Raw genomic sequence first — 25,641 nt, 5'->3', positions numbered from 1 at the left:
AACTGTAGTATCAGAGGCAGCAATAGCAACTCTTCCCATGGTAGCCACTGTGTTGGGTAATTAGGCCTGTGGGCTGACTGGGGAGCCAGTGTGTAAATCACAGTCCTTCCTGACACACGTTCCATTCGTCACTGAATAGCCACAATGAATCTTTCAAGGCACTGAGTGAGGGCAGGGAAGGTGCAGGAAGGGGCTTCTTGACATTTACACGGAGGCCTATGGTAACAGACACACAGACGTCTTCTTACTGACATTTGAAACACATCGTGAGTAATGTTATATGGTTGATTCCCTTGGTTTTGGGTTGCGATAAAACATATCATATTGCTAAGGTGCCACTGAGACAAAGTCACTTTTGGATTTGTGATGTTGGTTTCAGCACTTATACATGACAACCACAACAGATTGTGTGCAGTGGAAAAACATATGGACATCTGCAACCAGGAAGTGTGCTGTCTCATCTCCAACCACGGCCACCTGCTAGAGATGGCCCGCCTCCCAACGTACTGACAGCCCTCTCAGCTAGCATATTTAATTCCTTGGAAGTTGTGCGAACGTATGTTTTTGGTTTCACATTGGTTGTTGGAATGAAGCCATACGTTTCCTCTGCTCTCCTCTCCCAAGGCCATAGTCATATTCATAGAGTATGCAATGTCGGTCATTTAGTATGCATGGAAAGGGTACACCCTGATGGTCAGTGTAAAGCAATGCATTTCCTTCCCCATCCACATTACCTTCTATGCGTCCTCCACAACCTCCATGATCTATCTCACTCATTTACAATAGGAAAAGTGAATGGGAACAGAAGTTTGAAGTTTTCTCTCCTGTCTTCTTATTTCAACAACAACAAAAATGAATAAAATCAAATGTATTTATAAAGCCCTTCTTAGATCAGCTGATATCTCAAAGTGCTGTACAGAAACCCAGCCTAAAACCCCAAACAGCACGCAATACAGGTGTAGAAGCATAGTGGCTCGGAAAAACTCCCTAGAAAGGCCAAACCTAGGAAGAAACCTAGAGTGGAACCAGGCTATGAGGGGTGGCAAGTCCTCTTCTGGCTGTGCCAGGTGGAGATGGCCAAGATGTTCAAATGTTCACAAATGACCAGCATGGTCAAATAATAATAATCACAGTAGTTGTCGAGGGTGCAGCAAGTCAGCACCTCAGGAGTAAATGTCAGTTGGCTTTTCATAGTCGATCATTGAGAGTATCTCTACCGCTCCTGTTGTCTCTAGAGAGTTGAAAACAGCAGGTCTGGGACAGGTCGCACGTCCGGATAACTTTAAAACCCTGATTTCTAGGGTAACATTAAGATGTCAGGCTTGACAATCAGTTCAGTGTTTCACTACCCAAACCAGAGGTAACTTGTATGAAGTGGCCAAGAGACTTCATATGATCTCCTACTGCTATTTAGTGGACAAAATGGGAATCAGATAGGGTGTATATTTACATCAATGGATAGGTAGAGCCTTCAGCTGTCTCCTCATATGTATATCAGTCCTGTTTTGTATGTAAAACAAAAAATGATGTTGCATAAGCCCTGTGTTTTTAAAAGGGCTGAGTTCCGATAGGAATTATGCGCATGTTTAGAGCGACACCACAATGTAAAATGTCTGACTATATATATTGTATATATTTTTTAATAACATTCTTAGAATGTTCTCTCAAAATGTTAGTCAGTAAGGCTTTTTTTGTTGTTTTTATGGAAAGTTTTCTTAATGTTCTCGGAACAATTTGAGAACATGACTTTAAATAGAACCATGATAAAACCTGTGGGAAACCTTATGCTGAAGTACTGAAATTCCCACAGAGGAACATTGTTTCTTAACGTTCTCTGAACTATTGCAGGACATTTGAAATGACATTTAATCATGTTTGAACATTTAGGAAAAGTTTTGTTAAAGTCATGAAATACCAAGAAAACATTGTTTTTTTTGTCAAGCTCCTTAAATGTGCTGAGAATGTTCCAAAGCCAAGCAACTATCCTGCACCATTCCCAGAAAGTTGTGGTAAGGTTGTATCCAAAATAACCAGGACAACCACAAGCTCACCAAGCTCTAAGAAACATATGACCGACCGTAAGCAACACAAGATATATAAACATAAGCAACACAAACTATTGTCCTTACTGAGTCTCCACCAGGACCACATCTTCTTCAGAGGAGATCGTCTGAAGGGTTGCAACAAACCATTTCTCTTGAAGTAATTGTGTTGTTTCTATGGCCGTGTACTCCCTACTTGGGTAGCAATGTTCTAAGCACTTTGAATTACCATTGACAAGCAATATAATGCCTAATGTATGAAGTAAAGCTTTTGATAAAGCCAACTTTGGGAAAGGATGCTGACTCGCAGCTCTGCTTTCCCCACCTTTACACCTTAAATGTACTCTTAGATTAAAATATGTTTCCTATATTACAAACAGGAGAGTGGGATGAGAGAGAAAAAGCTAATAATTTATCTTTAAGTCATTTTGTTTCGTTTCTTTGGCCGTGTACTCCCAGCTTGGGTAGCAATGTTCTAAGCACTTTGAATTACCATTGACAAGCAATATAATGCCTAATGTATGAAGTAAATCTTTTGATAAAGGGAGACAGTACAGAGAGGGAGACAGTACATTATAATCTTAGATATCTTATGGAATTATCCTCTTCTATGATCAGTCTTCATGAAACTGGGCTTTTTGACCATATCACCACAATGCTACTGATGTAATCCAACCTTTTGGATTCCTATGGACTGTAGCTCCCATGGACTGTAAATATACACCTCTTACCAAAGTCATATAGCTAGCTATCTCTGTTATACACTGAGTATACCAAACATTAGGAATACCTTCCTATCATTGAGTTGCACCGCCCCCCCTCCCCAATTTTGCCCTCGGAAGGGCCTCAGTTAGTCGGGGCATGGCCTCTACAAGGTGTCGAAAGAGTTCCACAAGAATGCTGGCCCATGTTGACTCCAATACTTCCACAGTTGTGTCAAGTTGGCTGGATGCCCACAGGAAACCGTTACAGTTCTTGACCCAAACCTGGCACCTACTACCATACCCGTTCAAAGGCACTTGAATATTTTGTCTTGTCCATTCACCCTCTGAATGGCTCACGTACACAATCCATGTCTCAATTGTTTCAAGGCTTAAAAATCCTTCTTTAACCTGTCTCCTCCTCTTCATCTACACTGTTTGAAGTGGATTTAACAAGTGATCACAGCTTTCATCTGGATTCACCTGGTCAGTCTATGTCATGGAACGAGCAGGTGTTTTATACGCTCAGTGTATATGGTGTGATACAGTATGCTTAGTCACTGTCACTGGTTTATTCACGCCTTCCTGTCATGCATACTGTACCCGTTTCGTTAAGCAACACCACAATTAGAACCTTGACCACTGCGGACACAGACACGCCACGTTACTGATGAGTCTCCTTCCCGTTTTAGCAAAGGTTCGAGCCAAACCAGCCTCAGTGATGCGCCTCATCCCGACAGACTATGTACATCCAATGCACTCGGTCCTCCTCTGGAGCTCTTATGTAACCTGTCTGACATCACGCTGCTCAAGCTCTAACCCAAGTATGATAAGTTCCCGAGCCTGTTTCCGACAGTACCTATCTCAATGCAGCATAACGTCACAATATAACATGTCGCAAATCTCTGGGTTTATATGTAATCACCAGGCAAACAATGTGCACATGCAGTACGTAATGTTGTGTTACAGCAGGGTGCATATTCCATGAGTACACACTGTGTCTGAATAAGAAAGCACTATATTATGCATAAAGAGATAAGTACGAATGCCACAGTATGGCTGGGAATCTTGTCTTCTTTTTTTTGTGGTTGCAAAGCCTCATCCTCCTACAGAAGCATCATAAGGCATGAAGAAACAGCCAAACACTCACTTGTTACTCTGGGCTTTCTTGCCCGCATACAGTACAGAACAGTACAGTACAGAGCAGAACAATACAGTCAAACCACATTCAGATCATAGGAGAGACAGATAGACAGAGAGGATTATTTTACCTGTAGTCCTCCTCAGATATCCAGAATGGCTATGGATCGATTATGCTGATAGCACTGCACCCCAGCGTCTCTGCAGCCACATGCAGTCTCATAGAGATCAAAGAAAGTCGCTACGCAGGTGAATTCTTTATCAGGAGCCGGCAGAGAACATAATTAGGGTTTAGTTCTCTGCTCCAGAGCTAGCTACAGTAAAGTGGTTGGAGCGTGTCTGTGAGTGTGTGTGTGAGAGAGAGAGAGAGAGAGAGAGAGAGAGAGAGAGAGAGAGAGAGAGAGAGAGAGTCTGTGTGCAGACAGGGTCTGTGTCTGTGCGCAGCAATGGAAAGAAAAGGGGAATCAGTATTCTGAAGGCACAGATGGAGAGAGAGAGAGAGAGAGAGAGAGAGAGACAGAGTGTGGAGGCACTAGGCAATGACGTGGCTGAAATAATCACAGGTTGCCGAAGCCTCCCAAACATCTGGGACTGAGAGAGAACCACTGTCTTCTTTTTTTCTCTCTCCTCGTTCCTCCTCTCCTCTTCCCTCCTCTTTCCTCCTCTCCTCTCCTCGCCTCGCCTCGACTCGACTTACTTGATGTAGCAGTCTCGCCCGTCTCTATTGGTGGCCATGTCCCATCCATTGGGGGGTCCATGAGCGGCGCTCCAGGTGCCAGAAGGAGGGGGCCAGCCTGATGACTTGGTCCTGTGGCTGGGGAGGAGGACAGGGGGAGGAGGTCAGTCATAACATACTTACAGCAATGGCAAAAGTCCAATAGTCTGCATCTTAAAACCCACCCTATTCCCCATGTAGTGCACTACTTTTTACACTAGGTGAGTCATCATGGCACAGTTTGAGGCATCCCAACTCATAGCACGTGGATGTCTAATTTGAACGTCACGAACAATGTTCCTTAACCAGTGTTCAGTCAATGAATGTAAATCACATGAATAATGTAATTGAGACACGTAGGCGTAATTGTCATGCCTCACTCTTGTGCTCTCAGAGGCATGAAATCGTTTTTATTCCGAGATGTCCCCAGATTCCTCAGAAAGCAGGGAACCCGGAGGAATTCTGTGATAAGGGCAGTGCCAGGAAGAGTTCAGAGTTTATAAGTGAGAGAACGGAGACCCATGTGTTAAGTCCCTTTTCAGGAAATAATGGATAGTACTGAAAGAGCAAAGTAGAACCCATCTTTCCTATGAAATCTGTGCTGTAATTTGTCTTCCAGCTGGAAATGATCTAAATCAAATCGTCTAAGAGCGAAATCACCAAAGGCTCTAATCCTTACTTTGCCACAACACTTAAATCAAGTCATCAAACAGATCCCTTCCTGTGTCTTCAATGTTCAAGTAAAACGAATAGGAATAGGTCCATGATGAGCCTAAGAGCATGATGTATGCCCTCATACTTCTCTCTTTCTTTCTTTCTTTCTTTCTTTCTTTCTTTCTTTCTTTCTTTCTTTCTTTCTTTCTTTCTTTCTCTTTCTCTCCCCTGCCCCGTCCCTCCCCTCTCTTACTAGCTTTTGGTCTCTTTATCGCTGTCTCTCTCTCTTTCCCTGTCTCTCTCTCTCTATGTGAGCAATGGGTGAAGATATGAAGGCTGTGGCAGTAAGTTATGTCACTTCAAAGGCTTGTCTGCTGTGTAACAGGCCTCTTCGCATTCATTATTCAAAGCCTCTCTTTCTTCCCCTCTTTATTTCTCCCCGGTTACCAACCAACTTAATGTCTATGTCTGTGTGTGTGTGGTGTGTGTGTGTGTGTCATATTACATTGCATGCTCTATGCATGAAAACACAACATGTAAAGTAGATTCAAAAGCCAGAGGAGAAAACAATAGACAACCGAGCAGCTATATTGTATAATTCTGCCATGAACGTGACCTGCATGACCTTGATAACAAGGCTTATGTTACTTTCATCCAGCAACAATTAAATAAAGCAACAGCCAATAGGTCTACGGTAGTTCTGAGATTACTTAACCTCGTTAAAAAAGCACTTAAGTGCTACTGGATGCATTGATTCTGCATGTGTTCATATTAAATCATAGGGGAGTCTGCTGGAAATAGCGTCTGTAGCCTACTCTGTAACCCATAGAACAGCAGAGCAGTGGGATAGGCTGGGCTCCAAACGGGTGCAATCTGATTTCCTCCAATACAATCGTGTGTTTTGAGAGGTATTAGCGTTTCCACATGCTATGAATTTATGGGTGCCACAATGCATTAACAGAAAGCAGCAGGTTCCCCTGGCCAGAGGTCCTCATCACATTGATTCTGCCCGCATAATTTCATTCTCTTTTTCCCCATTTGGGAAATGAGTTAGCATTGTATTGTCTCTTTCTTACAATTTCCTTTTTAAACATATTTTTACATCACCAAATACCATGTTGTATTTATTTGGTAAACACTGTACATTATTTCACAGCAGTGGGGATTTTGTGGTATCCTACAATAAGGCATTGGTAATAAAGTTCAATGCCAAATTTGAACTCTCTAAGTGGTGTACTGAATAGCATGACACCATCACTGAAATGTGACTGTGGAGAGTTGAGCCTGTCCTCTCAATTGAGAGAAGTCCTTGAACTCTAATGACACCCATAATCTTCAATACTCCACATTCAGAACAGCAAGCAGGGCACCATGCAGCTATGGTGACTATGACAATTCTCCGGAAGTCTTTGCTATACAAATGGAGCATGGTTCTACTCACAGATTCCGAAGATGTGCCTTCAAAATCCCATTCTGAATCGACCAGAAGCTGTATAATATCCATTCTCTTTCTTTTCAGCCACACTCCCCTATCTTTCTCTCCCCTAATGGCACAGTCATTGGTATTTTGATCTTTGCTTTCTGTTATCTGTAGTCCCAGAATACATTATGCCATTGAGGCTGTGTGTTCTGGAGGAAGAATAATAGCCAGTAGAGGAGTTGAGGAAGTTCGCTGCAGTGGTGGACAGTGAAACTAAGCCTAGGTAGGCTTTAATAAATGATGACTACCCTATCTGGCATTAGTAGAGCGCCAGGACGGGCCCAGGTGGGTAATCCACGCTGCGCAATTCATTACCAGGTTAGCCAGGAGTCAGAGAAACTGGGTCTCTGGACGTTGTTAGTCTCTGATGCTCAAAAATGCTGTTAATAGATGGACGGGGAGTCCCTGTTCAATGTTGTGTTCTGAGAATAAGAGGTTCCTTTAGACTTCTCTTGGAATAAAGAACACCACAGAAAGTGGATAGACAAGAGGATACTGTGTATATTTTGTTTTTAAGTATGGTACTGGATGTTTAATGAGGAACTATTCAATCCTAATCAATTATCAATCTGTTCTAAAATACCAACATTACCTTCTACAATGTTGTATACAACTGAAACAGAGCCACCTAAGTCCATAAACCACAGACAATAATAAGATCAACAACTTTAAATTACCTTCCTTAGAGTACAGGTAGGTAGGCGATAATTTTCCACCAGCAGTCAACCTTCTGGAAACATTACTGATGGTGAATAATAACCATTAGAAGTATTGCACTCCTGGGAGTCTCATAGCCTCTGTTGCCATGACAATGAAGGTCAGGCATAGTTCAGGCTCTACTTTATACTCCAAGTTTAAACACAAAGATCACAACCTCGCCTGCATTTATTAAAGGGACTTAATTTTACACCGGCTAAATGTCAACCTCTATATGTGTGGGGGAGGAGGAAGAAATATCTTTGCCTCAAAAGGTGTCGGATTTCTGTGCATAGTTTATTAAGTTGACACCAACATCAGCCCAACAATCGACCATAAGGACCCAATGGTCTTGAGCCTGTATGCAGTCAGGGGAGCTATCCCTTTTCAGTCGATAATAAACATAGCATAACTAAACTAATCTCATTCTTTCTTTATCACTCTGCTCACTACCTCGCACGTTCTCTCTCCTCTCCCTCTCTTTCTTTCTCTCTCGTTGTCTTTATCAACCAGGTTCTGGTGAGAACATGTCATAGTATATTCCCCTGAAGACTTGGTGTTAATGAATGATCTTCCTTTGCTTGATAGGTGGCAGAGACTACACCAAGCACGGCCATTGGAACACAAGACACACTCCACTCTGCTTGAATAATTCACAGGGATCACCTCCATGAGTGAAACTAAAGCCGGACACTGGCATCGACATCCCTCTCATTACCCACATTGAGGGTTAAAGATGGAATCCACAGTAAGGGGGAAACAGTGCCACTGTCCACCCCACAGCCGTTGTTATTGTTTTTGTTTTGTCGACAAAGCAGAGGTGGGGGAGGCTGGGGGAGCGTTGCACATGATGGTAAAATGGGTGAAATTGCAGTACATGTGCTGCCGCTCTATCCCGCGCCGCAACGATGTCCGAGGGAAAGTAACCTGTTCACTGTTTGCAGTAAATGCTTTGTTGTTGTAATATCGCAAACGGACGTGGCGGTTTCACCATTGAGGATTCAAGTGGCTGTCGGCCATTATGGCTACAACAAGACGCACATCATTATAAACAGGAAATATGTATAACCCCTGATGTTTATTGTGCTTGTGGGGCAATACGCAGTTTTAGTATCCTTAAAGGGGCAATCTGCCGTTTAAACAATAACAATCCCCACCACTGTTTTGGTAAAAAGCTGAGTGATGGGGCTGGAGAAATGTAACTACTCTCAAATTCATAGACAGGGCTATGGATGATCAAAGTTATAGTTTTAACCATATTTTGAGGCTATACAGTGTTTGTTTACATTTACTTTCCTTACAAACATTGGAGATATATACGCTTATATTGTGGGTTCTGATGGGGTTCGACTGAGCTCATAAGTTATACTCTTAAAAAAATCAATGTGTACATATTATTATTTTACATTGGATGTCTAAAATTGGATGTAGCAACTGCAGATTGACCCTTTAACCTACAGTAAACAACCCTATAGGAGATTCCAATATATTTGCCCCTCACTACTGTACTTATTAACATTAAAATACCGTAGCTACATGCAGAACAAATTGTAAAAACAAGAATGTTTATCACCGTAATGTCATGACAGTATCTGCTGCTGTACAGTACAACAGAGTTTTCTTCAACATAACCACTGCATAAAATCCCCAAAGTGGGAGAATATTGCTAGTGTTTTCAGGTGTGTTGGAAGTCATTTTCAGCTGTGTAGTGAAAATGTTGCGTAACTGGTTTAACATCTGCCACTCTGTTGACACCCCCCCCCCCCCTGCACACACCTGTTCCCTATGTTCCCTGGTAGAAAGTAGTGCACTAAATAGGGAGTAGGGTGACATTTGAGACGCATACCAAAGCTCTCAGACAAGATGCCTCCTCCTGGGGTGGAGAGGCACCTGCTTTGGCATCTGACATTTTGGGGGAGTGTGAAAGTAATGTCTCCCCTCTGTTTGACCCAGCTAGGTAGTTCCTACCATATAATTAGGAATCAGAAACCAACTAAGGGTCTCTTACTTCCACACATACTATCAGAACCGGGGTTACAAAATAAAACTTGAGTTCTCTTTCAAATACTTGTTTCTCAAATTTTTGTTGGTCTTGTATTTTACCCTCCATTTTTCCGCAATTTTGATCTTGTATCATTAGTGCAACTCCTCATCGGGCTCGGGAGGTGAAGGTCGAGTCATGCGTCCTCTGAAACATGACCTGCCAAACCGCGCTTCTTAACAACCGCCCTCCAGCCAAACCAATGTGTCAGATGAAACACTGTTCAACTGACGACTGAGGTCAACCTGCAGGTGCCTGGCCCACCACATAGATTTTCTAGAGCACGATGAGCTGGGTAAGGCCCCCCCGGCCAAACCCTCCCCTAACCCATACAACACTTGGCCAATTGTGCGCCGCCCTATGGGACTCCTGATCATGGCCGGTTGTGATACAGCACGGGACCGAACCCGGGTCTGTAATGACACCACTAGCACTGCGACGCATTGCCTTAGACTGCTGCGCCACTCGGGAGGCCCCTCAAATACCTGTTTCAATATCTTACAATGTGGATATGGCCAACTCCCATATCGCAGACATGCTCCGTTTACTGCTCTTCCCTCGTGGACCGGTCACCACCCTGTGAGTGATGCCTCTGTCACCACCACCTTCCTCATTGATACTACCGCTAGGGGATTGCCAGAAACGAAGATCGAGGGGCTCGTCTAGTGACAGAAAGCCAAAAGACATTCTGAGGTTATTGTTCATCTTTCGATTGAGGTGACGTTGTGTACACATACATTGTGAGTCTCTCATTCTCAGTTGACCTAGCGGTACAACAACTGAGGTGGTTGTGAGGTGGGTTACAAGGGAAGCCGTAACTCACACTGCATGCTCCTGTGTCAGGGAGAAAAGCAGGTAATCGTCTACGTAGGCAGAGGCTCTCAGCCTCCTGATTCTCAGGGATGCTAGAGCCACCTCCACACCCTTGCTGAACGTCCAGGGAGGTAGTGCTAACAAGGGGACAGCGAGGTATTCATAGGCTGAGCCCTTAAAGGAAAAACTGAGAAACCTCCTGTGTGCTGGCAAAATACTTATGTGAAAATAAGCGTGCTGTAGGTCAAACCAGTCGACCCAGGGAATAGAGAGTACAGAACGTGAACTTTCTCAGATAGCTGTTAAGGACCCGTAGGTCCAGAATGGGGCGTATCCCCTCCTTCTTTGGGGAACCAGGAAAAACCGGGAGTAGATGCTGTTAGGGCTCTCTTTCGCTGGTATTGCTCTGATTGCACTGTTGCTCAATAGAGAGGAGATTTCCTGCTCTGGTATTCAAGCTGAGTCACCACGGGATTCTAGCTATTGAAGCTAAAATCCCTTTGAAAACAGATGGCTTCATAGCAAAGAAGGCTGCTGAGGGATCACAGCTCATAATAATGGCCGGAACGGAGCAAATGTAATGGCATCAAACACCTGGAAACCACGTGTTTGATGTATTTGATACCATTCCACTGATTCTGCTCCAGTCATTACCACCAGCCCTTTCTCCCCAATTAAGGTGCTACCAACCTCCTGTACTTCATAGCCAGTTCCCCTTTGTAACTGTGGACAAGACCCAGGATTGGGCTGCGAATGCGGGCCAGTTCCCTGCTCTTGTGGCGAGTCACCCACAAGTTGGATGACAAACGCTCACCAGTGGTCCTGGTGTGCCCCCTGGTGGCGTTATAGTGAGTTTCTGCTATTTCTGCTCTGTGGCCTTGACAAGACTCTTGAATGGGACAGAGACTCATATGATTTAAAGGGATAGTATCAAAACAATGGTGCTTGGTGGCGACCTGCCCCGGCTACTTGAACGAGAGCCGAGGGGAAAGCTGTAGCACGGAGGGGTAAACTGGGCACTTGGGGGTAGAGTGAGCCCCCTCCATCTTCCATTTGAGCAGATACATCTGAATGAGCCACTGCACAAGGGTTAGGGTTTTAGATTGGGGGGGGAAGTCTGTGCTCCACCCGAGTGGGGACAGGCCAGGACACAATGTGAACTTTTGGCTGCCCCTTCTGCTGCTCGGAAAGTACCACTAAGTCGGGTGCCCCTTCTTCCCCCAGGGAATCAATTGGGCGGAATTTAGATGCGGCTGCAGCAAAGGGTGGCTTTCCCCACTGCCAGCCTCTGTTAGGATACTCGAACTGTGGGTTCGCTGCCTGTTCGTCGCTGGGTGCTTTGCAGTGTGGAAAACCCTGGTGCCAGTGTGTTGCCCTTTCCCTGCCGCGAAGGCTTGGCTCGTCAAGGGGTAGACTGGGTTGCTGCGGTACTGGTCCAAACAGTTCCCTCGGCTCAATAGGACCGTCAAGGAAATCTGCTTGTCCAAGAGGCTGGACAAGTTGAGCCACAGGGCTCTCTCCCCTAACACAGCAAGGCTTGTGGAGCACCCACAGCCTTGAATGGCACCTTCAATAGGTTCTGGATAGCTGTGTCAATGTCCAAGAGATTGCCTTTCTCCAGTAACAAATGGGCCTGGTAAGCCAACAGTAGGGACATTATGTTCAACGCCCGTACTGAATGGGCCACAGACAAGTAGACCTTCTGGAAGATGGTTGCGGAAAAGTGCTCTGTCTTCCCAGGGAGAGAAGTGCCAGTCAGTGACTAGGCACTGTGGTTGAGGTGGTTTGCCAGGGACAGCTTGCTGAACCCTAGCTCCTCCATGTCCATGATAGCAAAATATCTGGTTTGGACTATGCTGGATCAGTTGCATTTGGCTTTTGGCCACGTAAGCTGGGACCGCTGGGAGGATGGGGATCTGAATAAATACCAATAAATACCAATACCGATACACAACACTATTGACAGAAGCTAAGGTCCTACGTTCGGCAGCATTAACCTCACGGTTCGCCTGAAAACAGTTAAGTAGGAAGACAGGGATCTAGTCATGCTGAGGAGAGCTTTAGGAGCCGTAGTGATCTTCTGCAGGGAAAAGAGGTGAGAATGAGCGTAGGACAGATGAGTGGCACCTTATAAAACTCTGCCGAAGTTCTATCAACACATCGACTGTAGTACTCGCGCTGCTAAAACACTCAACCACTGCTACTCCAACTTCTGAGATGCCTACAAGGCCCTCTCTCTCCCTTCGGCAAATCTGATCTTCATTTTGCCCCTCCCTTCCTAAAGGCAGAAACTCAAACTGGAAGTACCCATGCTAAGGACTATTCAACGCTGGTCTGACCAATCGGAATCCATGCTTCAAGATAGTTTTGATCGCTCGGACTGGGATATATTCCGGGTAGCCTCCGAGAATAATATTGACGAATACACAAACATGGTGACTGAGTTTATCAGGAAGTGTATAGGAGATGTTGTACCCACTGTGACAATTAAAACCTACCCTAACCAGAAACTGTGGATAGATGGCAGCGTTAGCGTAAAACTATAGCCCGAACCATCGCATTTAACCATGGCAAGGTGACTTTGAATATGACCGAATACAAACAGTGTATTTATTCCCTCCGTATGTCAATCAAACAGGCAAAACGTCAGTATAGAGACAAAGTGGAGTCACAATTCAATGGCTCCGACACAAGACATATGTGGCAGGGTCAACAGACAATCACGGACCACAAAGAGAAAACCAACCAGACACCAATATCTTGCTTCCAGACAAGCTAAACACCTTCTTCGCCCGCTTTGAGGATGACAGTGCCACTGACGTGGCCCGCTAACAAGGACTGTGGGCTCTCCTTCTCTGTGGCTTACATGAGTAAAACATTTAAAACCTTTTACGGCTGCGGTCCCTGTACAGGGACCAAAATCAGCGGAAATTTCAGAGCGCCAACTGTAGTACTCGATAAAATTCAAACTTTCATTAAAACACACATGCAGGGTACTCAATTAAAGCTACACTCGTTGTGAATCTAGCCAACATGTCAGATTTGTCAAATGCTTTTCGGCGAAAGCATGAGAAACTATTATCTGATAGCATGCACCCCCCCGAAATACCTGAACGAGACGCAAACAAAAGAATTAGCGTTGCCGGCACTACACAAAACGCAGAAATAAAATATAAAACATTCATTACCTTTGACGAGCTTCTTTGTTGGCACTCCTATATGTCCCATAAACATCACAATTGGGTCTTTTCCCCGATTAAATCCGTCATTGTATACCCAAAATGTCCATTTAGGAAGCCCGTCTGATCCAGGAAAAAGCACCTTTCCAAAACACAACGTCATTTTTTAAAATTAAAAAGTTGCCTATAAACTTTTACAAAACACTTCAAACTACTTTTGTAAACCAACTTTAGGTATTAATAAACGTTAATAATCGATCAAATTGATCACGGGGCGATTTGTATTCGATAGCAGCAAGTCTTGAAATCATCGTCCATATTTTTCCTTTCATAACTTCCTTCGGTGTACCCCAAGACAGGAAGTGCCTCATCGTCATCACACCAAGGATAAACCAGAACGGAATTGCCAGTACTGGCGACATCGTGTGGAAGCTGTAGGCATTGTAAACGGGACTCCATCTCTTTTCCCTTGGCATAGACAATATAGAGACTGGCGGATGGATATTTTTGGGGTGTTTTTTGTGAACAGTTTTCCTTGGGATTTTGACTCCTAAACACGTTCTGTTATAGCCACAGACATGATTCAACCAGTTTTAGAGACTTCAGAGTGTTTTCTATCCACACATACTAATCATATGCATATACTATATTCCTGGCATGAGTAGCAGGACGTTGAAATGTTGCGCGATTTTTTACAAAAAGCTGCGAAAATTCGCAGCATCCCTAACAGGTTTTAAGCGTGTTAACCCTCGCTTGGCTACCTGCCCAGACGGAATCCCTAGCAGCGTCCTCAGAGCATGCACAGACCAGCTGGCTGGTGTGTTTACGGACATATTCAATCTCTCCATATCCCAGTCTGCTGTCCCCACATGGTTCAAAATATCCACCATTGTTCCTGTACCCAAGAAAGCAAAGGTAACTGAACTAAATGAACTATCATGAAGTGCTTTGAGAGACAAGCCAAGGATCATCTACCTTACCTGACACCCTAGACCCACTTCAATTCGCTTACCTCCTCAATAGATCCATAGACAAAAAATATTAAAATAATTTATTTCACCTTTATTTAACCAGGTATGCTAGTTCTCATTTACAACTGCGACCTGACCAAGATAAAGCACAGCAGTTCGACACATACAACAATACCGAGTTACACATGGAATAAACAAACATACAGTCAATAATACAGTAGAGAAAATACAAATCTATATACAGTGACTGCAAATGAGGTAAGATAAGTGAGGTAAGGCAATAAATAGGCCATGGTGGCGAAGAAATTACAATATAGCAATTAGACACTGGAATGGTAAATGTGCAGAAGATGAATGTGCAAGTAGAGATACTGGGTTGCAAAGGAGCAAGATAAATAAATAAATACATTGGGGAGGCTTGGGCGAGTTGCTGTGGGGATTGCAGGCCTGTTGACCGGAGTAGGGGTAGCCAGGTGGAAAGCATGGCCAGCCGTAGAAAAATGCTTATTGAAATTCTCAATTATAGTGGATTTATCGGTGGTGACAGTGTTTCCTAGCCTCTGTGCAGTGGGCAGCTGGGAGGAGTTGCTCTTATTCTCCATGGACTTTACAGTTTCCCAGAACATTTGTGAGTTTGTGCTACAGGATGCAAATTTCTGCATGAAAAAGCTAGCCTTAGCTTTCCTAACTGCCTGTGTATATTTGTTCCTAACTTCCCTGAAATGTTGCATATTGATGCTATTCAATGCTAATGCAGAATGCCACAGGATGTTTTTGTGCTGGTCAAGGGCAGTCAGGTCTGGAGAGAACCAAGGGCTATGTCTGTTTCTGGTTCTAGATTTTTTGAAAGGAAGACACTTTTAAAGAATGACCAGGCGTCCTCTACTGGCGGGATGAGGTCAATATCCTTCCAGCATACCCGGGCCAGGTCAGTTAGGTAGGCCTGCTTGCTGAAGTGTTTTAGGGAGCTTTTGACAGTGATGAGGGGTGGTCGTTTGACCGCAGACCCATTACGGATACAGGCAATGAGGCAGTGATGGCTGAGATCTTGGTTGAAAACAGCAGAGGTATATTTGGAGGGCAAGTTGGTTATGATGGTATCTATGAGGGTACCCGTGTTTACGGATTTGGGGTTGTACCTGGTGGGTTCATTGATAATTTGTGAGAGATTGAGGGCATCAACCTTAGATTGTAGGATGGCCGGGGTGTTAAGCATGTCCCGGTTTAGGTCACCTAGCCGCACGAGCTTTGAAGATAGATGGGGGGCAATCAGTTCACATATGGTGTCCAGGGCACAGCTGTGGGCAGAGGGTGGTCTATAGCAAGTGGCAACTGTGATAGACTTGTTTCTGGAAAGGGGGATTTTTAAAAGTAGAAGCTCGAATTGTTTGGGTTCAGACCTGGATAGTAAGACAGAACTCTGCAGGCTATCTCTGCAGTAGATTGCAACACCACCCCCTTTGGCAGTTCTATCTTGTCGGAAAATGTTATAGTTAGGGATGGAAATTTCAGGGTTTTTGGTTGGTCTTTCTGAGCCAGGATTCAGACACGGCTAGGACATCCGGATTAGCAGAGTGTGCTAGGGCAGTGAGTAAAACAAACTTAGGGAGGAGGCTTCTAATGTTAACATGAATGAAACCAAGGCTTTTACGGTTACAGAAGTCAACAAATGACAGAGCCTGGGAGTGGAGCTAGGCACTGCAGGGCCTGGATTAACCTCCACATCACCAGAGGAACAGAGGAGGAGTAGGATAAGGGTACGGCTAAAGGCTAAAATAACTGGTCGTCTAGTACGTTCAGAACAGAGAGTAAAAGTAGCAGATTTTGGGGCACGGTAGAATAGATTCAAGGCTTAATGTACAAACAAAGGTATGGTAGGATGTGGATATATTGAGGGTAAACCTGTGCATAGAATCTCGATGAAAGAGATATTGTCCCTAAAAATATCATTTAAACCAGGTTATGTCACCACATGTGTGTTAGGTGGAACTAAAGTATTTAATAAGGCATATTGAGCAGGGCTAGAGGCTCTACAGTGAAATAACGCAATAAATAATAACCAAAACAGCAATGGACAAGGAATATTGGCGTTAGCGAGAGGCATGCGTAGCTGAGTGATCATAGGAGTCCAGTGAGTGGCTTCAGGCAGCTTGCAGGCCGGGGCTAGCAAGCTAACAGAAGTGCCTTGGAGGGACGTCGCGACGGAAGAAAGTCTGTTGTGGCCCCCTCGTGCTGTTGCGTCAGCAGACGGATCAGCAGGGCTCTGTGTGGTAAACCAGGCCAATTGGCAAAATATGTATAGTGGCCAAATAATTTAAACGGTGGGCCTTTTAAGCTAACAGTCTGATGTGCTCTGGACAGCAAGCAGGCAGCGGCTAGCATGCTAGCGGATGGGATTTCAGGGGACGAAGCAACGGCTGAGCCAGTTGAGAATAAACACATCGGGTAAATCACGTTGGTGGTCCAGTCGTGATGAGTTGGCAGGGGTCCAAGCCAGTTGGCAAAATAGGTATTGTAGCCCAAGTAGTGGCTGATGGACCTCTTTGGCTAACCGGGAGATGGGAGAATTTTTTTTGCTCTAGTTTAAGTCGCTCTGTGCAGACTGGCGAGAGTTGTCTGTGCTAGAGGTGGCTGATGACCGCTTAGCAGTGGCTAGCTGACTACTAGTTAGTTAGTCACGTCACCCCGCTCCTCCGCTCTCTCCACTGGCTTCCAGTTGAAGCTCGCATCCGCTACAAGACCATGGTGCTTGCCTACGGAGCTGTGAGGGGAACGGCACCTCAGTACCTCCAGGCTCTGATCAGGCCCTACACCCAAACAAGGGCACTGCGTTCATCCACCTCTGGCCTGCTCGCCTCCCTACCACTGAGGAAGTACAGTTCCCGCGCAGCCCAGTCAAAACTGTTCGCTGCTCTGGCCCCCCAATGGTGGAACAAACTCCCTCACGACGCCAGGACAGCGGAGTCAATCACCACCTTCCGGAGACACCTGAAACCCCACCTCTTTCAGGAATACCTAGGATAGGATAAAGTAATCCTTCTCACCCCCTTAAAAGATTTAGATGCACTATTGTAAAGTGGCTGTTCCACTGGATGTCTTAAGGTGAACGCACCAATTTGTAAGTCGCTCTGGATAAGAGCGTCTGCTAAATGACTTAAATGTAAATGTAAATGTTAGCTGGCTAACTTCTGTCGGGGTTCCGGTTCAGGCGACGGTTCAGCCGACGGATCAGAGGGGCAACGTATGGTGGGTATAGTGGCCAAAGAATTTGTCCGATGGGCATCTTAAGCAAACAGTCTGATGTACTTTAGACAGCTAGCGGGCTGTGGCTAACTAGTAGCCAGTTAGCTGGTAGCCAGTTAGCTGGTAGCTTTTGATGAGTTGATGAGTTCTTACGTATAAAGATAGCAGATCCGTACCACATTGGGCGAGGCGAGTTGCAGGAGAGAATATTCAGTCCGTACATAGAAAGTGGTATTAAAATATGAAATGTATATATGGAAAAACCCCAAGGAAAAACGATGTTAACAAGGGACAGGAAGGGACAAGACAAAAACATACGTCTGACTGCTACGCCATCTTGAATCACAAGAGTGACGATGCAATCGCCGTCGCACTGCACACTGCCATATCCATTCTGGACAAGAGGAAGTTTACATACACCTTAGCCAAATACATTTAAACTCAGTTTTTCACAATTCCTGACATTTAATCCTTGTCTTAGGTCAGTTAGGATCACCACTTTATTTTAAGAATGTGAAATGTCAGAATAATAGCAGAGAGAATGATTTATTTCAGCTTTTATTTTTTTCATCAAATTTCCAGTGGGTCAGAAGTTTACATACACTCAATTAGTATTTGGAAGCATTGCCTTTAAATTGTTTAATTAAATTGGGTCAAACATTTTGGGTAGCCTTCCACAAGCTTCCCACAATAAGTTGGGTGATTTGACAGAGCTGGTGTAACTGAGTCAGGTTTGTTGGCCTCCTTGCTCGCACACGCTTTTTCGGTTCTGCCCACAAATTTTCTATAGGATTGAGGTCAGAGGCTTTGTGATGGCCACTCCAATACCTTAACTTTGTTGTCCTTAAGCTATTTTTCCACAACTTTGGAAGTATGCTTGGGGTCATTGTCCATTTGGAAGACCCATTTGCGACCAAGCTTTAACTTTCTGACTGATTGATGTCTTGAGATGTTGCTTCAATATATCCACATAATTTTCCTTTCTAATGAAGCCATCTATTTTTGTGAAGTGCACCAGTCCCTCCTGCAGCAAAGCACCCCCACAATATGATGCTGCCTCACGATTGGGATGGTGCTCTTCGACTTGCAAGCCTCCCCCTTTTTCCTCCAAACATAACGATGGTCATTATGGCCAAACAGTTCTATTTTTGTTTTATCAAACCAGAGGACATTTCTACAAAAAGTACAATCTTTGTCCCCATATGCAGTTGCAAACCGTAGTCTGTCTTTTTTTATGGCGGTTTTGGAGCAATGGCTTCTACATTGCTGAGCAGCCTTTCATGTTATGTCAATATAGGACTCGTTTTACTGTGGATATAGATACTTTTGTACCTGTTTGCTCCAGCATCGTCACAAGGTCCTTTGCTATTGTTCTGGGAATGATTTGCACTTTTCGCACCAAAGTATGTTCATCTCTAGGAGACAGAACGCGTCTCCTTCCTGAGCGGTTAGATGGCTGTGTGGTCCCATGGTGTTTACACTTGCGTACTATTGTTTTTACAGATGAACGTGGTACCTTCAGGCGTTTGGAAATTGCTCCCAGGGATGAACCAGACTTGTGGAGGTCTACAATCTTTTTCTGGGGTCTTGGCTGATTTTCCAATGATGTCAAGCAAAGAGGCACTGAGTTTGAAGGTAGGCCTTGAAATACATCCACAGGTACACCTCCAATTGACTCCAATTATGTCAATTAGCCTATCAGAAGCTTCTAAAGTCATCACATAATTTTCTGGAATTTTCCAAGCTGTTTCAAGGCACAGTCAACTTGGTGTATGTAAACTTCTGACCCCCTGGAAGTGAAATAATCTGTCTGTAAACAATTGTTGGAAAAATTACTTGTGTCATGCACAAAGTAGATGTCCTAACCGACTTGCCAAAACTATAGTTTTGGTTGAAAAACTAGTTTTAATGACTCCAACCTAAGTGTATGTAAACTTCTGACTTCAACTGTATGTAAGAATGCTGTTCATTGACTACAGCTCAGCATTCAACACCATAGTACCCTCCAAGCTCATCATTAAGCTCTTTGCCGTGCCCTGTGCAACTGGGTCCTGGACTTCCTATTGGGCTGCCCACAGATGGTGAAGGTAGGATTAAACATCTCCACTTCGCTGATCCTTATAAGTGGGGACCCACAAGGATGCGTGCTCAGCCCCCACCTGTAATCCCTGTTCATCATGACTGTTCACCCATCATCACATTTGCAGATGACACAGCAGTAGTAGGCCTGATTACCAACAATGACAAGACAGCCTACAGGGAGGTGAGGGGCCTGGGAATGTGGTGCCAGGGAAATAACCTCTCACCCAACGTCAACAAAACAAAGGAGCTGATTATGGACTTCAGGAAAGAGCAGAGGGAGAACCCCACCATCCACATAGATGGTACCGCAGTGGAAAACGTGGAAAGCTTCAAGTTCCTCTGCGTACACATCACTGACAAACTGAAATGGTCCACCTACACAGACAGTGTGGTGAAAAAGGTGCAACAGCACCTCTTCAACCTCAGGAGGCTGAAGAAATTTGGCTTTCCATCTAAAACCCTCAAAACTGTCTGGCTGTATCACTGCCTGGTACGGCAACTGGACCACCCGCAACCGCAGGGTCCTCCAGAGGGTGATGCGGTCTGCCCCATAACCGGGGGCAAACTACCTGCCCTCCAGGACACCTACAGCACACGATGTCACAGGAAGGCCAAAAATATCATCAAGGACAATAACCACCTGAGCCACTGCCTGTTCACCCCGCTATCATCCAGAAGGCAAGGTCAGTACAGCTTCTATCTCAAGGCCATCAGACTGTTAAATAGCCATCACTAGCACATTAGAGGCTGCTGCCCTCTTAGTCTATGCCACTCTGACATTGCTCACCCAAATATTTATATAATATTTATATAATTCCATTCCCTTACTTTAGATGTGTGTATTGTTGTGAAATTGTTAGGTAGTACTGCACTGTTAGAGCTAGAAACACCAGCATTTCGCTACACCAGAAATAACATCTGCTAAACACGTGTATGTGACAAATACAATTTAATTTGATTTTGAAAGAGAACCAATGAAAACATTGCATCATTTCAAGCCTAAAGTATGAATGCTACACTTGAATACTTGTCTTGCAGCAGAAATGTAGAACCACTGTCATGGTGAGCCATTTAACAGGTCTATGTTGTGTAGCATCTCTCACTGTTTATTTGGCATATGTAAAGGTAAATTTTTTTTGTGTAAACCACCTACATCACACGTGCAAAATGATCAGCAGGAGGAGAGAATAATTAACAGAGTAAATGGAGCCAAATCCAGACCCCAGAGTGGTGTGAACACTTCACAGTTGTTGTCCATACAGTAAGGAAGGAGAGTATCGGTATCTAGCACCGTGCATTGGATTCTGCTACTGGGCAAGACCCTCTATCCATATTTTACTATTATTTAAAAAGAGCTGAATATTACATTCCCCTATTTGTAAGTGATGATATTGTTGTCATGGGAAACTACTACGTTATGGCAGGCAGTCTCTCTCTCTCTTTCTCTCTCTTCTCTCTCTCTCTCTCTCTCTCTCTCTCTCTCTCTACCAGTTCTCTATAGGGTATTTTACATTGTAGCTAATCTCCTCTGTGTTGAGAAAAATTGACATCTGGGAATTAAACCACCCGCCAAGATCTTACTGAGTATTGTTGTTGTGAGTGTGGTTGAAATCCTGCTGTCTTTTTGTCTGAACACGGTCTACATGTTATTCAGGGAGAGCCAGAACATAATCAAATAGAGATGTTCTTCCTCATTTAGCCTGGGAGGAACTGTGTCTGTCTGCACCAGTTCCAGTGTGAATGTGTGTCCTATGTTATATAAACCATGGGCTGATCTGCTTCTACTTACACTACCGTTCAAAAGTTTGGGGTCACTTCGAAATTTCATTGTTTTTGAAAGAAAAGCACATTTTTTTGGTCCATTAAGCATTAAAATAACATCAAATTGATCAGACTTCGGGATGCTGTGGAATATAGAAATGCTGTGGAATATAATTGGAATATAATTGGAAATCAGTTGTAGACAGACGTGCGTACACGCACACGCACGCACGCACGCACGCACGCACACACACACACACACACACACACACACACACACACACACACACACACACACACACACACACACACACACACACAGAGAAATGTATTATACTATTGCCAGGCACACACACGCCACTCAAACCACCATGGCAGTACTTTGCTGTACTTACAGAATAAACTGTATCAACGTATGTAACAGCATGTTATATACAAATCACAAGTTGTATGCTATAATAAAGAAAATATTGAAATACTCTACAAAGATACTATTTCGACACTGTGTATATTTCCATAGTTCACTTCCATAGTTCACACCCCTCCCCAACCCCTTTCATACTGTACAGTATAAACCCTCCCCAAACCCTTTCATACTGTACAGTATAAACCCTGCCCAAGCCCTTTCATACTGTACAGTATAAACCCTGCCCAGACCCTTTCATACTGTACAGTATAAACCCTGTCCAGACCCTTTCATACTGTACTGTATAAACCCTCCCCAAACCCTTTCATACTGTACAGTATAAACCCTGCCCAGACCCTTTCATACTGTACAGTATAAACCCTGTCCAGACCCTTTCATACTGTACAGTATAAACCCTGCCCAGACCCTTTCATACTGTACAGTATAAACCCTGTCCAGACCCTTTCATACTGTACTGTATAAACCCTCCCCAAACCCTTTCATACTGTACAGTATAAACCCTGTCCAGACCCTTTCATACTGTACAGTATAAACCCTGCCCAGACCCTTTCATACTGTACAGTATAAACCCTGCCCAGACCCTTTGATACTGTACAGTATAAACCCTCCCCAGACCCTTTCATACTGTACAGTATAAACTAGAGGTCGGCCGATTATGATTTTTCAACGCCGATACCAATACCGATTATTGGAGGACCAAAACAAGCCGATACGGATTAATTCGGACTATTTAAATTTTTATTTGTAATAATGACAATTACAAACAATACTGAATGAACACTTATTTTAACTTAATATAATACATCAATAAAATACATTTAGCCTCAAATAAATAATGAAACATGTTCAATTTGGCTTAAATAATGCAAAAACAAAGTGTTGGAGAAGAAAGTAAAAGTGCAATATGTGCCATGTAAGAAAGCTAACGTTTAAGTTCCTTGCTCAGAACATGAGAACATATGAAAGTTGGTGGTTCCTTTTAACATGAGTCTTCAATATTCCCAGGTAAGAAGTTTTAGGTTGTAGTTATTATAGGAATTATAGGACTATTTCTCTCTATACGATTTGTATTTCATATATCTTTGACTATTGGATGTTCTTATAGGCACTTTAGTATTGCCAGTGTGACAGTATAGCTTCCGTCCCTCTCCTTGCTCCTACCTGGGCTCGAACCAGGAACACATCGACAACAGCCACCCTCGAAGGAGCGTTACCCATGTAGAGAAAGGGGAACAACTACTCCAAGTCTCAGAGCGAGTGACGTTTGAAACGCTATTAGCGCGCACCCCGCTAACTAGCTAGCCATTTCACATCGGTTACACCAGCCTAATCTCGGGAGTTGATAGGCTTGAAGTCATAAACAGCGCAATGCTCTGCGAAGAGTTGCTGGCAAACCCAGGAAAGTGCTGTTTGAATGAATGCTTATGAGCCTGCTGCTGCCTACCATCGCTCAGTCAGACTGCTCTATCAAATCATAGACTTAATTATAATATAATAACACACAGAAATACGAGCCTTAGGTCCTTAATATGGTCGAATCCAGAAACTATCATCTCGAAAACAAAACGTTTATTCTTTCAGTGAAATACGGAACCATTACGTATTTTATCTAACGGGTGGCATCCATAAGTCTAAATATTCCTGTTACATTGCACAACCGTCAATGTTATGTCATAATTACGTTAAATTCTGGCAAATTAGTTTGCAATGAGCCAGGCGGGTCAAACTGTTGCATATACCCTGACTCTGCGTGCAATGAACGCAAGAGAAGTGACAAAATTTCACCTGGTTAATATTGCCTGCTAACCAGGATTTCTTTTAGCTAAATATGCAGGATTAAAAATATATACTTCTGTGTATTGATTTTAAGAAAGGCATTGATGTGTACGGTCAGGTACAGTTGGAGCAACGACAGTCCTTTTTTGCGAATGTGCACCGCATCGATTATATGCAAGGCAGGACATGCTAGATAAACTAGTAATATCATCAACCATGTGTAGTTAACTAGTGATTATGATTGATTGATTGATTGTTTTTTATAAGATAAGTTGAATGCTAGCTAGCAACTTACCTTGGCTTCTTACTGCATTCGCGTAACAGGCAGGCTCCTCGTGGAGTGCAATGTAAGGCAGGTGGTCAGAGCGTTGGACATGTTAACCGTAAGGTTGCAAGATTGAATCCCCGAGCTGACAAGGTAAAAAATCTGTCGTTCTGCCCCTGAACAAGGCAGTTAACACATCGTTCCTAGGCCATCATTGAAAATAAGAATGTGTTCTTAACTGACTTGCATAGTTAAACAAAGGTTTAAAAATATATATATTTTTTAATCGGCCAAATCGGTGTCCAAAAACACCGATTTCCGATTGTTATGAAAACTTGAAATCGGCCCTAATTAATCGGCCATTCCGATTAATCGGTTGAACTCTAGTATAAACCCTGTCCAGACCCTTTCATACTGTACACTATAAACCCTCCTCAGACCCTTTCATACTGTACAGTATAAACCCTGTCCAGACCCTTTCATACTGTACAGTATAAACCCTGTCCAGACCCTTTCATACTGTACAGTAAACCCTGCCCAGACCCTTTCATACTGTACAGTATAAACCCTGTCCAGACCCTTTCATACTGTACAGTATAAACCCTGTCCAGACCCTTTGATACTGTACAGTATAAACCCTGCCCAGACCCTTTCGCCCCCCAATGCTCATGTTAAGTCTTACACAAACCCAATTACCCCTTGGCCACAGGGTTGCCTTTGAATTCTACTGTACATTATTGTAGTGCTGCATTCATGCACAAGCTTTAAAGCAAGAGAACAAAACAAATGATTGTATTTTTCCAGTTCTCTTCCTCCTTTTTTCTCTTCCTCGCCATTCCTTCTTTCTCTCTCTCTTTTCACAAGCCAGCTGGATCCTCTACCATGCCATCTCCGCCATACTTGTCCCCAAGAGGCCCCCATTTCTAAAACAGACCTCCTCCCTTGTACTCTAATGAATATTTAGGGTAATCAAATGTTGTCCAGTCCAGTGAGTTATGTATCTGGAAACTGGATAGGTAAAATGGGCTTGACCTAGGCAAACTGATTTCATGAATGTCATTATCTAAAGCTTTAATGGTGAAGGCCTAGAAGAAAATGGAGTAAAACAACAGAATGTACTCAAGTGCTGTAAGCCTTCATGTCTAGTTGTCTAAATATTCAACATACAGTAGCTTTGTTTTTAAGTAGGCTTTGGCTTCGTGCTTCTAGAGAGTAAATATGCTTTAAGCCAAACAAAGACTGGTTCTGAATTGCAATCTCATTACAGTATACTCACAACTTATATTTTAGACAGAGTACTTTAATGTTTTTTTTTTTTTTTTTTTAAAACTCAGAGGCATGGGGGAATCATGCATTAAACATGCCATTCCATACTTCCGCCCAAGTGCTTCTTTTTATATGACTTTTCATAAACCAAATGTTAGAGCTTTTACCATAAAGACATGCTGGCTGGCTCCAGCCAGTTTTGCATATACCCGTCAATAAGTTCAAATCTGTTTGGGGCATTTTGCAAAAATGTATCTTTTTTATGTTGAACAGAGTTTTTAAGCTTTGAGGAGTGTTTATGTGTAAGTGATAAATATCTGAGGCTGTAGAAACCTGGTGAAACTTCAACTGCAAAAAAAAAAGTGTATTTTACCACCTTCATAATACAG

The 25,641-nt window shown here is 43.6% G+C and overlaps 1 protein-coding gene across 2 annotated transcripts in view; it reads right to left on the bottom strand.

Moving 5' to 3' along the window:
- The window catches only part of LOC115108061 (FERM and PDZ domain-containing protein 4-like), a 52,165-nt gene that overhangs the window by 15,266 nt on the left and 11,258 nt on the right, over window positions 1–25,641 (bottom strand). Inside the window, exons 1-2 of one of the 2 annotated variants that reach the window (XM_029632201.2) lie at window positions 6,694–6,961; window positions 4,581–4,697 (exon numbers count right to left, since the gene is read on the bottom strand). In XM_029632201.2, coding sequence (XP_029488061.2) covers window positions 4,581–4,618 — 38 coding nt within the window. In that variant the 5' untranslated portion in view covers window positions 4,619–4,697; window positions 6,694–6,961. Of the gene's footprint in view, window positions 1–4,580; window positions 4,698–6,693; window positions 6,962–25,641 lie in introns of those variants that run through there. The other variant, XM_029632028.2, reaches the window with a different exon arrangement.

This window comes from Oncorhynchus nerka, linkage group LG1 (assembly GCF_034236695.1).
Source record: "Oncorhynchus nerka isolate Pitt River linkage group LG1, Oner_Uvic_2.0, whole genome shotgun sequence".
Taxonomy (NCBI): domain Eukaryota; kingdom Metazoa; phylum Chordata; class Actinopteri; order Salmoniformes; family Salmonidae; genus Oncorhynchus; species Oncorhynchus nerka.
The sequence above is the reverse complement of the archived record's forward strand: the minus strand, read 5'-3'. Positions and strand labels throughout refer to the sequence as shown.